The sequence below is a fragment of the Momordica charantia genome (genome assembly GCF_013281855.1).
Source record: "Momordica charantia cultivar OHB3-1 chromosome 1 unlocalized genomic scaffold, Mcharantia_2.0 BLBB01000001.1, whole genome shotgun sequence".
Taxonomy (NCBI): domain Eukaryota; kingdom Viridiplantae; phylum Streptophyta; class Magnoliopsida; order Cucurbitales; family Cucurbitaceae; genus Momordica; species Momordica charantia.
In genome coordinates, this window is record NW_028275157.1 from 8402641 (window position 1) to 8417222 (window position 14582).

At 35.3% G+C, this 14582-nt stretch overlaps 1 protein-coding gene across 2 annotated transcripts; it reads left to right on the top strand.

Moving 5' to 3' along the window:
- Positions 1-2997: 2997 nt before the first annotated feature.
- LOC111017847 (vacuolar protein sorting-associated protein 20 homolog 1) lies at positions 2998-14181 on the top strand. Of its 2 annotated transcripts, XM_022293724.2 has the most exons (7): positions 2998-3371; positions 7720-7789; positions 8321-8473; positions 8684-8836; positions 13021-13104; positions 13661-13814; positions 13894-14181. In XM_022293724.2, exons 2-7 carry the CDS (start codon positions 7787-7789, stop codon positions 13917-13919), a joined length of 573 nt encoding a protein of 190 aa, XP_022149416.1. In that variant the 5' UTR covers positions 2998-3371; positions 7720-7786; the 3' UTR covers positions 13920-14181. The 2 variants fall into 2 exon arrangements, with proteins under 2 accessions (XP_022149416.1, XP_022149415.1); XM_022293723.2 differs by lacking the exon at positions 7720-7789 and having other exon boundaries at positions 2999-3371.
- The last annotated feature ends 401 nt before the right edge of the window (positions 14182-14582 follow it).

The following is a 14582-nucleotide window of genomic DNA, read 5'->3' on the forward strand; positions in this document are numbered from 1 at the left end:
CTTGCAAGGGACCTATAAATGTGAGAGGTCAAAAAAGAAGAAAGAATACATTTATGGACTTCACTGTTTCTCAATTGATAAGTTACCATTCTTTCATATACTTTGTCTTTTTTTTTAATTATAATTATTTTGCTTACTGTACCTACAGGGTGATAGAGCAGGAGTAGATTCAACTATTGGCCCAAGTTAAGCTATTGGCACACAATCTTAAGCTGCTACTTTTTTTTTATTTTTTTTTATTTTGTTTAAACTGAAATTATTTGAACTATTTGAAGTTATTATTTGCTCCTGTGTTGTTATTTCACGCTTAGGCTTACATTGTTTACAACCTTTTGATGTGTAGGTCCAAAATAACCTTAATTAAGAAAATTTTTATTTTTGTATTTTTTTTTTGAAATAATGAGTTAAAGATACAATGATTTGTTATGGTATAATCAAACTTTTGCTTTTTCATTATCATTTACTTTGTTAATTATTATTATCATACTTACACTCTTTAAAATCCTCAGAGGGAGGGCTAATCATGTTTCTAGGTCTTATCAGACTTCTTAATTGAAATACATAAAGAAGAAAAAAAGCTAAAAATAATAAGAAACCCATAAAGAAAAGACAAAAAACTAAACATCATACAAAATTAATAAGTTATAAGCAATAAAGGAAATAGAAATGGGAGTCCATGATAATCTTCGTATTTATTGGTGATGAGTAATATTACTTCCACCTCTCCAATTTCTTAAGACATAATTTCATAAAAATTATATTTCTTTTAGTTCTTCAATCTCTCTATAATTCTACCATTGCATATTAAAAATACAGGGAAGAAAAATGAAAATAAAAAAATATTTTGTCGATGTTGAATACAGAAACAAAATATTTTGTCCAATGAGATGTTGAACACAGAAATGACTAGAATGTTTGAGGCACCCATGGCAGATTTGTAATCTTGCAACAATACAGATACATGGAACAAAAATGAAATGAAAAAAAAAATATTTTGTCAATGTTGAACAAAAAAAAAAAAAAAAAATTTGCCCATTGAGATGTTGAACACAAAAACAACTGGAATGTTTGAGGCATCCATGACAGATTTGTAAACCCTGCAACAATACCAGCGTTAATTAAACCAAAAAAAATTCCTAATTTCGTTAGAGAAGACAGCGCAGTAGAAAAAAAATCCTAATTTAGTTAGAGAAAACCGCAGAGCAAAACCGACATCCCAAAGAACCCAACTCGAACCATAAGGGTTGGGTTGGGTTGATTTTTGGCAGAACCGAAAATTCGGTTCGGTTCACGGATTGAGTAAAATTTTTCTCGATTCAACTTGAACTGAACCGACATTTACACAATAATTAAAAAAAATTTATATATATACATATATATATGTATGTATATATATACATACATACATATATATACATATATACATACATACATATATATACATATATACATACATACATATATATACATATATACATACATATATATATATATAATTTAGGGTTTGTGATGGGATCACAGTTCTACCGCCTCTCCTCCCTCTTTTCTCCCTTTGTCTCCTTCACATGTCCCCCTCCCCCTCCCCCCACCCCCCCCCCACCCCACCCCCCACCCCAACTCCAACTCCCTCCCCCTCCTTTCATCTCCCTCTCTCTCTAGGACTACTTCTAAAACTATGATCTCATCCCCCGAGAGCAACCGCCGGCGGCGAGGCATACCATCGAAAATATATCGAACACAAACAACTTCGTCTCAAGATCCGAGTACACTGGCAGCAACCTGATCTTCAGCAACATAATCTCTAATGTATAAGTCTTCTTCATGCTTACAATTTCGTCTTCTCCAATTTTGCTAACGATTTGTTCTTCGTCGTTCTGATCCCCTCCTCTCATCTGCAAATCTTCAATCTCTATTCTCGATGGAACCCTAAACCCTCGATTTCGAGGGCGACAGAGACTCTCTCACGCCCCCATCCCTCATCTCTGCTATCCCCCCTTCCCTTTTCCATCCTCATTCGATGGCCGCTGTAGTTTGAGCATTGGGTTGGGTTTTCTTCGATACTCATCTCCCTCTCTGGTTGTTTTGTTTGGCACTCCTCCCCTCATTTAGTCTCAACCCAGCAACCCGATTCGATACAACCCGAAAATATAAGGGTTAGGTTGGGTTGTTAGTCAAGTTCGGTTCTGCCGGTTCTCAAATCTATCCAACCCAAAAATTCGGGTTGGTCCAAAAAAACTCCCCTAACCCGACCCAACCCAACCCAACCCAACCCGTGAACACCCCTACGCAGAGCTAAAAAAAAATCTCCTAATTTTGTTAGAGAATTCAGATTAGAGCATAAATATAATTCAGCAACCGATTTGTTGAGGAACAAATCCAAGGAATTGAGATTTCTCAATTTCTCCGGTGGACCTTGAAATTAAAAAATTCATCAATAATTTAATCTCTAACTACAATAACCTCTTTCAATATCAATTTCAGTTTTTCTACCAATCAAAACAAAATCCATAAATTAATTTCAACCCACTGAACAAAATCAAATCCTCGTCATTTCGTGGCGTGAGATGACAATGCGAGCAAAGTCGTATTTTTCTGAGGAGACGACCACCGAACGTCACTTGAGAGAGAATATATTTCATGAACACAGAGCTGACAATGGCAAAATCCATAGAGAAGAAGACGTGGGAGAGACGAATGAGAGAGAAGAAGCGAATGAGAGGGAGGGATGACGGTTAGGAGAAATAGCCCATCACAATTCAATTACTCAATTTGTAAAATCAAAATATTTGTTTTATTTTAAAAATACAAATGCCACATATTTAAAATAGACACATCAACAAGTGCGACCTAAGACTTTAAAGGTCGAGAATAAACTGTCTTAGGAATAAAATAGAAACCTATCATTTGAGTGACTAAAGTGTATTTTACCAAAAAAAAAAAAAAAAAAAAAAATCTAAAAAGAAAAAGAAAAAGAAAAAGAAAAAGAAAAAGAAAAAGCTTATTCCTCTAGCTGGACCAAGAAGCCTAGGGACGCCAGCCGAGTCCAAGCGAGCGTGAGTTGCCAATTGCTGTTCTTCCCAAAATCCAAATTTCGCTTCTTCTCTCGATCTTCAGTTGTTCAGTCGTGTGATTCTTCATTCGTCAGAGAAATCAAAGACTGTATCCAAGTATGAGGGATTGACGGATCATCTGTGCTGTTCAATCCCTCGGCTAAAACAAACGATCATTTCTCGCAAAAAAGTGATCCCCAATCCGATTTGGAGAAGTAAATGGGGAATTTGTTTGTCAAGAAGCCCAAAGTCACCGACGTCGACAAGGCGATTCTCTCTCTCAAGACGCAGAGGCGCAAGCTGGGTCAATATCAGCAGCAGGTATTCAGTTGACCCCCTATTCATTTTAATTTTTTCCAATTTCACACAATTACTCTCTTGGGTTGGTGCCTCAAAGATAAAGGCAAAGTCTCTTGGTCAAATGCTTGTAGGGCTCTGCTACGAATCCTTTGGAAAGAAAGGACTTCTAAATAAGTTCGATTCTTTGTAATTTTTGTGATCTTGTTCATTATACAGCCTCAAATTAGAGTGCCCTTCTTAGATTAGAGGCCTTTTGTTTGACTCATCATCCTCATTCTTTGGCTTAGGGTTACCTCTTCTCTAAGACCTTAGATTGTTCTCCTTTTTTTTTTTTTTTGATTTAATATATTCCTCGGTTTTCTTATTATTATTATTTTTTTATTTAAAAAAAGCGCACAAACTATGAGGTCTGTGCATCATGGACTTGACTTACATGAAGATAATTAGCTTGATATGCTGGTTATTTCATAAAAATCAAAGGACATATGCTAAAAGAAATAATTTGAACTTGGTACTAAAATAGTCTATGCTAGGAAGGATGGAGGGAAATAAAGTTATGGCTATTTGGAGTGGCACATTGTTTGGGTCTTCTTGGAGTCTTACAGATCCTTAGGGCTGGACAGGAGTGGTTATTTTGTGGAATGAAAGCATGATTTCAATATAGGCAGTTTTGGGAGCCTTTTCACTGTCTATCAGAATCACTTCAAGGATGATCAAGGATGAATCTTCTTTTTGGGTGTTAACAATCTATGACCTACCTTGTACAACAATTAAAAAATTATATTTTTGGAATGAACTACAGAGCCTATACAGTAACTGCTTATTAGTGTTTGGATGTGGTTTCGATTGATAATTGTGAGAGGGACTTGACAGAAAACCTAGATAGGAGAGTTATGTAATGGATGACCACTCTTTGGTTGGAATATTGTTATCAAATCGACAAATCCAAAGTTTACTTGGTCCAGCCTATGGCATAATCCAATACAGTTTTTGCTACGGAGATTTTAGTTCTGTAGTAATTGGTGGGGGTGGACAAGTCAAGAGATTCTACTAGATGACCAGAGGAACCGAACCATTTATGACCATTCTTTCTTCTTATTTTGGAAATAGGACTATAAAGTATGGGCGTTCCCGGTTCAGATTTGAAAGTTTTTGGCTCCTTTATCCTATTTTTTGCTGTTGTGAAACTGGTGGAAGAGCTTTAAAGAAAATGGGTGGTTGGTTTACAACTCAATGTAGAACTTGAAGAAAGGCAAATTAAAATCAAAATCGAAACCGAGGGATTGGAACAAGGAGTTCTTTGAAAACCTTTACACAAACGAAAGGAGTTAAAAGAAATTGGCCTTAAGGTGGATGAGAGGTGATTTTCACGTGAAGACAAAAAAAGAATAATCAATTTTGGATTCCTCCTTGAAGAGGTAGGGTTTTAAGGATAGCCAAGAAACTTACATATGTGTAGACTCAAATGGCTAAATTCAAAACTCTTTCAACTAGGAGACGGAAAATTTCATGTCTAAACTGGCATTCACGAAGGGAAGGAGCTTAATTCAAGAGGATGAGATGAGACAGAGGCAGAGGAAGTACCATCAGGTTCATCTTGGTAGGCATTGATCGGTGAAGATGTCTCAAGAAGAAAGTGATTTCTATATCAATGAAACATGTTTCTTGTTGACCAAAGAATAAAGTGATTTCACGAAAGGTTTTGAGGGAGTAGAGATTGTCAAGGCAGTAAAAGGTTTGTAAAGATCAAAATCATCTTACTTAATGAATTTGGACGAGATGCTGAGGACACGTTAATATTTTATATGATTTTTAATTAATATTTAAATAAAAATACAAACACACACATGTTAATATTTTATATGATTTTTAATTAATATTTAAATAAAAACACACACTAAAAGGAAAAAAAACTGGAAGTGGGAGGAGAAAAATCAAAAAGGAAAAAAAAAAGAAAAAAAGGACACTCGCGTGTCCCTAGCATGTCAGATTTTTTAAAAATAAAAAATAAAAAAAAATAATTTTGTACACATGTCTGACATCGACACTTCTTCATTTTGAGCGTGTACCTGCTACCTAGCTTGCTAGCAAAGGCTTGGGGTCTCTAGGTCGTGTTGTGGCTCAGAGGTCTCAAATTTGAACCTTTGGGTGAGTTTAATACATAAAACCCTTGATGTCTTTTGGGTTCCGAGTCTTGGGATGGGTGTGGGTGCCCTTAAATATAGGGGAGTAAAACTCTGACTCTCGTTTATCCAAAAAAAGAAAAAAAGAGAGAAGATTTTATATTGTTACATTAAGATTTATTTTTTTAGAATTAGAATCAATTCGTTCTTAAAAGAAAAATATTTTTGCCTCTTAATAAGTGAGACTTAAGATTAGTCAGCTTAAATGGCAGTGTATAAGGGGTTACCAAAATTCGAGGGCTACGACACGATCATAGTAGCTGTTAATTGACTCTCCAAATATGCTGATTTTATTTCCCTAAAACACCCTTTTCGGTAATAGCAGTGGTGGATAATTTCAATAAAGAGGTGGTGCATTTACATGCTAAGGAGGATTGTTTTAGATCGTGATAAAGTATTCACCAGCCTTTTTCGAGAAGAATTATTTTGTTGCATGGGAGCCCAACTGAAATGGAGTATGACATATTACCCACAAACCATAGGCTAGACTAAAGTGGTAAATTGGGGTCTCAAGGAGTACCTTTGCTACTTTACCATGTGCAATCCAAAACAATGGTCTAAGTGGCTGCCTGCCTTGGATGGAATTTAGTTATATACTTCCTACCACTCATCCATGCACGCCCCTTTTGAGGTTGTGTATAGCCCTCTACCTGAAATCTCACGAGTCATGCTATGTGTTTGACTTGCCGACAATGGCTGAGGTTGACTTGCTAACTATTTGAGAGACATTCCATGTTGAGCACCTTAAAGACTGTTTTGCACAAAACTTAGCAACATATGGTGACTACTGCAAATGGAAGGTGTTGAGACGTCGTGTTCGATCTCCAAGATTGGATTTATATGAAACTGAAGTCTTATTGTTAATTGACATTTGTTGAAACATGCACACCCCAAATTGGCCCCGAGTTAGTTGGCCCTTTCTGAATCTTTGACCATGTTGATCCCATGGCATCCTGCTTGACGTTACCGGATGGGGTGAATATTCACCCAATAGTTCATGTGCCCAACTTCGGAAGCTTTGAACCGAGGAAGTTTGGGTAACTACTGCTCTTATTCGAAATTTGGATCATCTTAAAGAAATGAACTGTACCAAAAAAACAGTGAAGCCTGAATCAAATCGAACCAGTCTTGAATCGAATTGGATTTTGGACTGAACCGAACCAGACCAATACCCAACCCAAATCGAATGAAGACCTAAACCAAAGTGGGTCTTTAATCAAACCAAGGCACGAACACTAGACAGATGGAAGCGAGACTGCAAGATAGGATTCTAGTGGATGTGAACCAGATGTGTGAGTCAAAGGCAATCTTTAAATAATTAATTCTCTTCTCTTTGGGGTGGTTATAAACAAAGATTCTTCGATGTTTGATTGTTGTGATAAAGCTAAAACAGTGTTCATAATCCAAGAGTGAAATATATAATTAAACTTTTTTAGTGGAAATGTCTCTGTCATATTGTTTCTTAATTTTTCAGTAAACGACACCATAGGTGCTCCTTGCTTTTGTTCATGTTGAATTTTATTATTTGGATTTTATGGTCTCTGAATTGCACCCTCTGCCTTATACATTTTTATTTGATTCAGATTCTTGCATAACAGAGAATATACATCAATTCTTGGGAATAACTAAAGGAATGGGAAAGCATCTTTCTTGTAACTTTTCAATGATCAATGAAAAGTTTGTTTCTTTAAAGTTTGTTTCTTTAAGAGAAAAAAAACAAAAAAAAAAAAACTAAAAGGAATGGTAAAAGAGAAAATCATCCATAGAAGTGGTAAATGATCAAATTTGAGGCTGTTGGGTTGGATTAGGTTTTCTTCCTATAAAATCAAGATGGAACAAAAGATCTGTATCAGAGTTTAGCATCACCTGATGCATTACTATTATTACCTAAAAGAATAGAAGATCTTGGTAAAGGGCTGAATATGCGGAAGAAAACCTAAAAGATTTTGGTAAAAGGACAGGAGAGTTTAGAATCACTGACAACTTGGGCATACGGTGCTTTTGCTAATTGATTATTTAAATTTTAATAGAATGGAAAGACTGTTGTATATCTTTAATTATTTCTGTGTATAATATAAAATATTAATGTTCAATGTTTAGACATTATATAAATATTTTCATTTACAAATTATTGCTATATATAATTTCATTTGTTTATTTATTTACATTGACCTCACTTCACCTAGGTGATGCCTTTTTGTTGACTCTCGTATTAAGGCTATTGAGAGGCCTTTTTTTCCCTTGGTATGTGTTATGGTAGGTTTCTTCTGCTTTGAAAATAGCATTGGGGATTAAACCAATATAAGTCTCGTTAATGCATTTATTATGAACTTTTTTCTAAATAAACATGGATTCTTACAATATCTCCTTTTATGATGTTCCAAGTCTATTGAAAGAATTCTCCTGAAAGCCTATCATCTTGTCCTAAATAGTTAAGATTCCCCATACTTTTAATTGCTGTCATAAACTCTTAAAACTATTAGCTGAATCTAATTTAATGAAAATGTACTTTTTTTATGAATCATGAATTTTAATCAAACAATGTTTCAAATAATTTCTCAAGTCATCTATACATCATAGAATTGAATTATGTATGACCACAAATCACCGTAAAGAAAATTGCATCCTACCTTTGGGTGTAACACCCAAGACCAGTAAATATCTCTAAAAGAGGTCAGATTTTACACAAAATTACTTCTGTGGTTTTCTGTCATGGGAATGAAAGTTTATTTTACTTTTAAAATTTAATAATTCTTTTTTGTCTTTCCGTGACTCTTTATTCCCTAGCTTGATGCTGTCATTGAAGCAGAAAAGAATGCTGCAAAAGAGTTAGTTCGTCAAAAGAAAAAGGATCGGGCCTTGTTAGCTTTGAAGAAGAAAAAGGCACAAGAAGAATTACTAAAGCAAGTTGATGCCTGGCTGATAAATGTTGAGCAACAAGTGAGTTCTGTTAATACTTCCCTTGTCTATTCAAATTTTATTATCGCCTTCTATCATAAAACCCAAGATTTTGATGGTTGCAATATCTAGGTCTGGTTTTCTGGTTTGACATTAACAATTACATTGTCTCCTTCGTTATTTTGTATTCATGTTCAAAACTTGATTTCCTTAGAAATATGTGTTCATGCTATAATATAGTTGTTGGCTCAGTTGTCAGATATTGAATTGGCCAGCAAACAGAAAGCTGTTTTTGAAAGTTTGAAGGCTGGTAATAATGCGATCAAGGCTATACAAAGTGAAATTAATCTAGATGATGTTCAAAAGCTGATGGATGATACTGCCGAAGCTAAGGCATATCAAGATGTAAGTTTTTCAGTTTTTCAGTTCATCATTTCATTAGCATTCATGTTTGAATATTTTATTTTCTTAGGTTTACATCTCAGATTATGGCTGAAAAAAATTAAATGTATATTAGTAAGTGGTAGCAAGTTTAGCTGATGGGTGACTCCTTTTGTTGGGCTGTTTATATTTATATATGTATGTATATTGTATTCTTTCACCTTCTCTCCAATGAAAGCTTGTTTTCCGATAAGACATTAAAAAATGAAGTAAAAAAAGTAGAAAGTAGTAGATGAACACAAAAAAATGCTAATTGTATTCTAAAGATGGACAAACAGATACAAACCCAAGTCCATTTAAGGGCACTCTCCAACTGCCCTCCAAAGTTTGCCTACTTCACAATCCTCCCAAGTTCCCAGCTCAACTCTAATCAATTTATCAAGTGATTAAATATGCCACTATTAATATTTCTAATGTGTCCCTACTAGTATTCCTAACTACATATCTTGTCCTCAAGGTGGGCTTTATGTATTTTTTTTTTTTTTTTTTTTGAGAAACAATTTTCATTGATGGTATTAGATTACAAAAGGGGATGAAACCCCATCCAAAGGAGTTACAAGGTTGGCGCTATGTAATGTAACTGCTAAGTAAGACACCACATCCTCCTCAATACATTGTCTATATTTATGAGACTAGTAAATTGAACACCCAGACTTAACATGATTAAGAAACTCACATCTCGGTCATCCTAAGACTCTTTCAAGGTGCTCAGCTGCACCATACTGAATCTAGGAAACAGGGAGATCAAGTAAATTGATATTACAGATAACTTGCATAGTCCTACATTGTCACAAATCCCAGCCCGTATCATGCCTTGTATAGCCCAAATCACACCAAAGTCATCAAACCCACTTCCAATGTTACTCTCGAATTATGAAGCGTGAAAACACCTTAGCCTTGATGCCAATGCATTGTATAGTTCAAACCCTTAGCCCCTAAAAGACAGCCCAGTTGGCAAGGGTTCCAGGTCTCTTAGTCATATTGGCTTAGAGGTCTCAAGTTCGAACCTTGTGGTGAGCTTAATACCAACAATCCTTGATGTCTCCCGGGTCCGGATCTTAGGGCGAGCACGGGTGCCTTTGAATATAGGGGAGAAAAGCTCCAACTACAAGTTTTCAGAAAAAAGAAAAAAGTTAAAACCAGTGATGGTATGAAGATCCACCCCACCATATTCTTGATCTTATCTCAGTTGACGTAACCCTCTCAAAAATCATGAAGCCTTGGGTGGTATACCATCAATTTTTTCATCTCCAAGATTTGTTCCTTAATCAGCTGCTATTAAAATTTTCCAACCAATCTTTGAAGGTTCTCGCCTGCCAATGAATGATCTCCTTTGCATATGTTAGCAAACTATTACATGTTGTCCACCTTGGTAGAGCTTTATTCTCAACTGCTAATTAAGAGTCAAAGAATAGGCTAGTTCCGAACATAATTTCAAAAAATGGGCCCTCACCCACTAGTGTGGTTCGAGCTGATCCTTGGGTTGTCCTTGGGGAATAATGAGTAATTGAAATTTTTTAAGGAATTCTCCACCTCCTCCTTCTCCTCCCTTTGAAGTTGACAAAGCCATTGAAGTTACCTTCTAAATGTGACATGCCCGAGTTCCATTGAATCAACTGTCTAAAATTTGTTCCATCTAAAGAACATTTCCTAGATGCGTTTGACCTGATTCCACCAAGCCACCAAAGATGCACATTATTTGGGTTAGGGTTGGTCGAGCTAGATTACATTCATTCCACCCTCAATGAGTTCTTTCCAACTACTTCATTGCTCTAAATTAATCCCCACACTTGTCAGTTGTCATCAAACTTGTTGATAAATGCCCACGTTATCTTACAATTTTCTCCATTTGGCATTTGCATTGGAATGCACTCATTTCTCCAATGTTTTTTGACCTCTTTGCCACCCATTTGGAGGTGTCATTCTCAATGTGGCTGTCTCAATCGCACGACTGGGAAGGGATTATAACAATTTAAGTTGAAGATTTTGATAGACTTTTATCGGTACTAGTTGACCTGTATATATTCCTTCCGTTCTAGCTTTACCCCACCCATGACCCTTACTTATTCCTTTTGAGTTGGGTCTCAATGATTCTTTTAAGTTGTGGTTCACAGATTTCTTGTGCCTTGAAAATCTGTGTGTCTTCATTCTTTCTCGATATGTTCTTTCCTTCTTTCCTAACTAGTATGAGTTTCAGTGTCCCCATAGATGGTGGCTTCCAAATGCATTTGGATCTCTAAGGTAGGAGGAGCCCAATCTTTCTCTGCCCTTGCTCCTTCAATAGTTATCTTCCTTTGATGTTGCTGCTTCCATCATTGCACTCTCATGGTTATTAGCCTATTTGGTACCCACAATCATTCTTTTTGGAGCTCTGCATGTCGCCTTCCTTACTAAGTACTAACTTTAACTTCTTGTTGTATATGACATTCGGTTCTCCTATTCTTGTCCGTATAGCTTTAACTCTTTGCCTTGAGTGACAACTCCAATGTTTTGATCACCTCAACCTTGATCACTGTATGGGTATCTTTTTCTTTCTGAGCTTTTGGTGACAATAATATCATAACTCTGGATCTTTTTCTATTTTATTTAGCATATATTGGATCCTCAAGCCAGCATGCTCCTTAGTTTGACCAATTTCTTGATGAAACTCCTCTATAAACTGTCTAGCCTTGCCATTTCAGAAACCTAACATTCTCAGAAACAGATACAAGTACAAGCACTTTGAAAGCCTGATAATACTCCCTACAAACTACTCTCCAAAATCTGCCTCATTCCCAACGTTCCCAACTCACCCTGTTGATAACCAATAAACTCTAACCCATTTATTAAGTAAATGCAAATATGCAACTGCTAATATTCCTAACATGTCCTTGCTAGTATTCCTAATTGTAAGGTGTTTTCTCATTTTCTTAAAGAAAATTATTTTATGGCCTTCTTTTGAACTAATATGTATTCTACTACCAAAGTTCAGTCACGTCGTAGAGTTGAAAGGTTGATGTATATCTTAGCTTTCCATCTACTCAAAATGTATCATTATCCACAAGTTAATTCACTTAAAATTGCATTGCTGAGGAAGAGATATGATCATGCTTTGGTTAATCCCTATCATGCTGATGACTTTTTGCATTAGTTGGCATGCGATGTTACCAGATTCTTGTGTGGTTGGGCTCTTGATAGGAATGCTGTTAAGATAGTAAGAGTATATTAGTTATTAGCAAAAGGTTTGATTATAAATAGAGTGGATGAGAGAGAATGGAGGCAAGCAATTGTTTAGTGAGTTTAGGCTCGAGTGAAATTACTCAAGAGGGGAGGTTTCAAGTACCTCGAATACTTAGAGGTCCGGTTGTCCTGCTTCATCCTTTTATGACTGCTTCATCCTTTTATATTTCAATACTATTTAAGTTGTTTGGGTTCTATCAGCTCTCTAACCTATTCTATAAAATTTGAAGATGGCTAGAAAGATTATTATTTTTTGTAACCAAAAAATCCTAGACTCCTAGTGTGCTAGGTACATGGAACATGGATGTAAGATTTTGAGGCCTGGATGAGTCCTAAAGAGCTTTTGATTATTGTCTGGGGTTACTTTTTCAATAATATGTTGAAATCAAATTTCTCTATAGAATTGCTTGAGTTTGTAAAAAAAAATAATCATAATAATAATTATTAGTTAGACTTTATTCTTTTGAATTGCGGACCCTTTCTTTAGGTGGGGTTCGTCCTTGCAGGCTGGTTTTTTGTATGCCTTTGTACATGTGCTTTTGTTTTCATTTGTCTCAAAAGTTCGGTTTCTTATAATATATATATATATATATATTTTGTAATAACTAATAAAATACACTTGTGGTTTTGGCATACCACCACCAAGTTTTGTAACTTGCCCTTTTATTCATTTCATCATGCGAAGTATTTGGTGTTTAGTTTCTCAAATGCTTCTGAATTTCCTTATGAGCAGTTTATGACTCTCATATGTAGGCATTTCATAAGAATTTATAAACTTGCATGTGAGGGCATTGCTGGTTATAACCGAATGAGTCATTTTGATTCATATCCTCTTTTAACCTTTCGGGATCATTCCATTCATCTGCTTCATTGTTATAATAATTATGTTTCACTTTCCTGTGGCTTTAATTTTATTTATATTTTTGAAGGAAATTAATGCCATCTTAGGAGAGAAATTATCTGAAGAAGACGAGGAGCAAATCTTAGCAGAATTTGAGAGCTTGGAAGCTCAGGTATGGGTACCTTATTTGTTATTATTTTTCATACTGCACGATACAATCGGTCCTTTCACTCATTTGGTTGGTGATCTTTAGGTTTCTACTTGAGAATATCATTCACTCACATAGGAGTGAGCACTATAGGACCTTGACTATTAAATTCATTTAATTTTGATTTTAGTTGGGAATAAGGTTTTGGTGAAAATGCTCTTCACCATGGCTGTTGCAAATTGAATTTGGTCATATCCCAAATTTGTATTTTTATTTGAATTAGTTTCCAAACATCAAATAAAAAATCATTTTAGTCCTTGAGATAATTTTTCAATAAATTATTTAATAGATGCTAAAAGATGCTCATTTTTTGTTTATTTTCCTAAATGTGTATATGGACAAGTATTGGATGCCACATGTTGTAAAGTTAGATGTTGTAAAGTTAGATGTTTGGATCGAACTTGAAAGTTTAGAGGCTAAAACAAAATAAGCATATATTCAATAGTTGTATAGTTGTGGCTACTGTCGATTGCCTTTTATTATACTATCTCAAAGCAACCACGTTCGACGTTTTTCTCAGATCACTGTCCAAGATCTACCTGAGGTCCCAACTTCTAACGAAAACGTTGAAAAGTTGGATCTTCCCGACGTGCCCACCAAAAAACCCGTTGCAGCCGACCCCATTGAAGAAGATGCTGAAATTGTTTCATCTGTTGCCCCCACGAAGAGAAGAGGTCGGTCTCTCTCTCTCTCTCTCTACTCTACTCTCTCTACTCCCAAAGAAAACACATTTAATTTTGTTGAATAATGCAGTTATGGAAGAACCGTTGGCAGCATGAGTGTTGGTATTTGAATTTGATGTGAAGCTGCTCAAAATGTTCATGTCCTGGTGAAGTGCTGAGCATCTGTTATTTGATTTTGTGAATTGTTACTGATGATCAAGAATGGCCCCATTCACCAAAATATGATGTACAGACATTTCCTGATAGATTAACAACACGTACATAAATCTATTTTCTTGTTTCCCTTTTTATTATTAAGATTTGATTAAATTGTTACAATATTTATAGTTACTTCTCTTTAAAAACTTTCTTTCTGAAAGTGTTTGATTCCCTTGTCAAAAAGAGTATGAGGTTGTGCGTATTTGGATCGCATGGAAGCATCGGGTTTTAAGAGTTTGAATTTATGTAGTATGTATTTAGTTTGTAGGTGTGTAATTTATAAAAGCGATGTTTAGTTTCGGAGTTTCATAGGCCTAAGTTGATGTGACTCGAGTTCAAATATGTATCGTGTGGGATTAACGAACTTGTACTTTGGAATTAAATAAATTCATGTCTTGATTATAGGTTTAGTTTTATAAATCCAAACTTCTGAGTCAAATGTTGTATCCTTATTGCTTGTTTTATTTTAACTTTGTTGTATCTATTCAAATTTTTCAAAAGTAACATATAAACAATAATTATAAAATCAACAGAGTTATGAAGAATTATAAGTTCAAAACT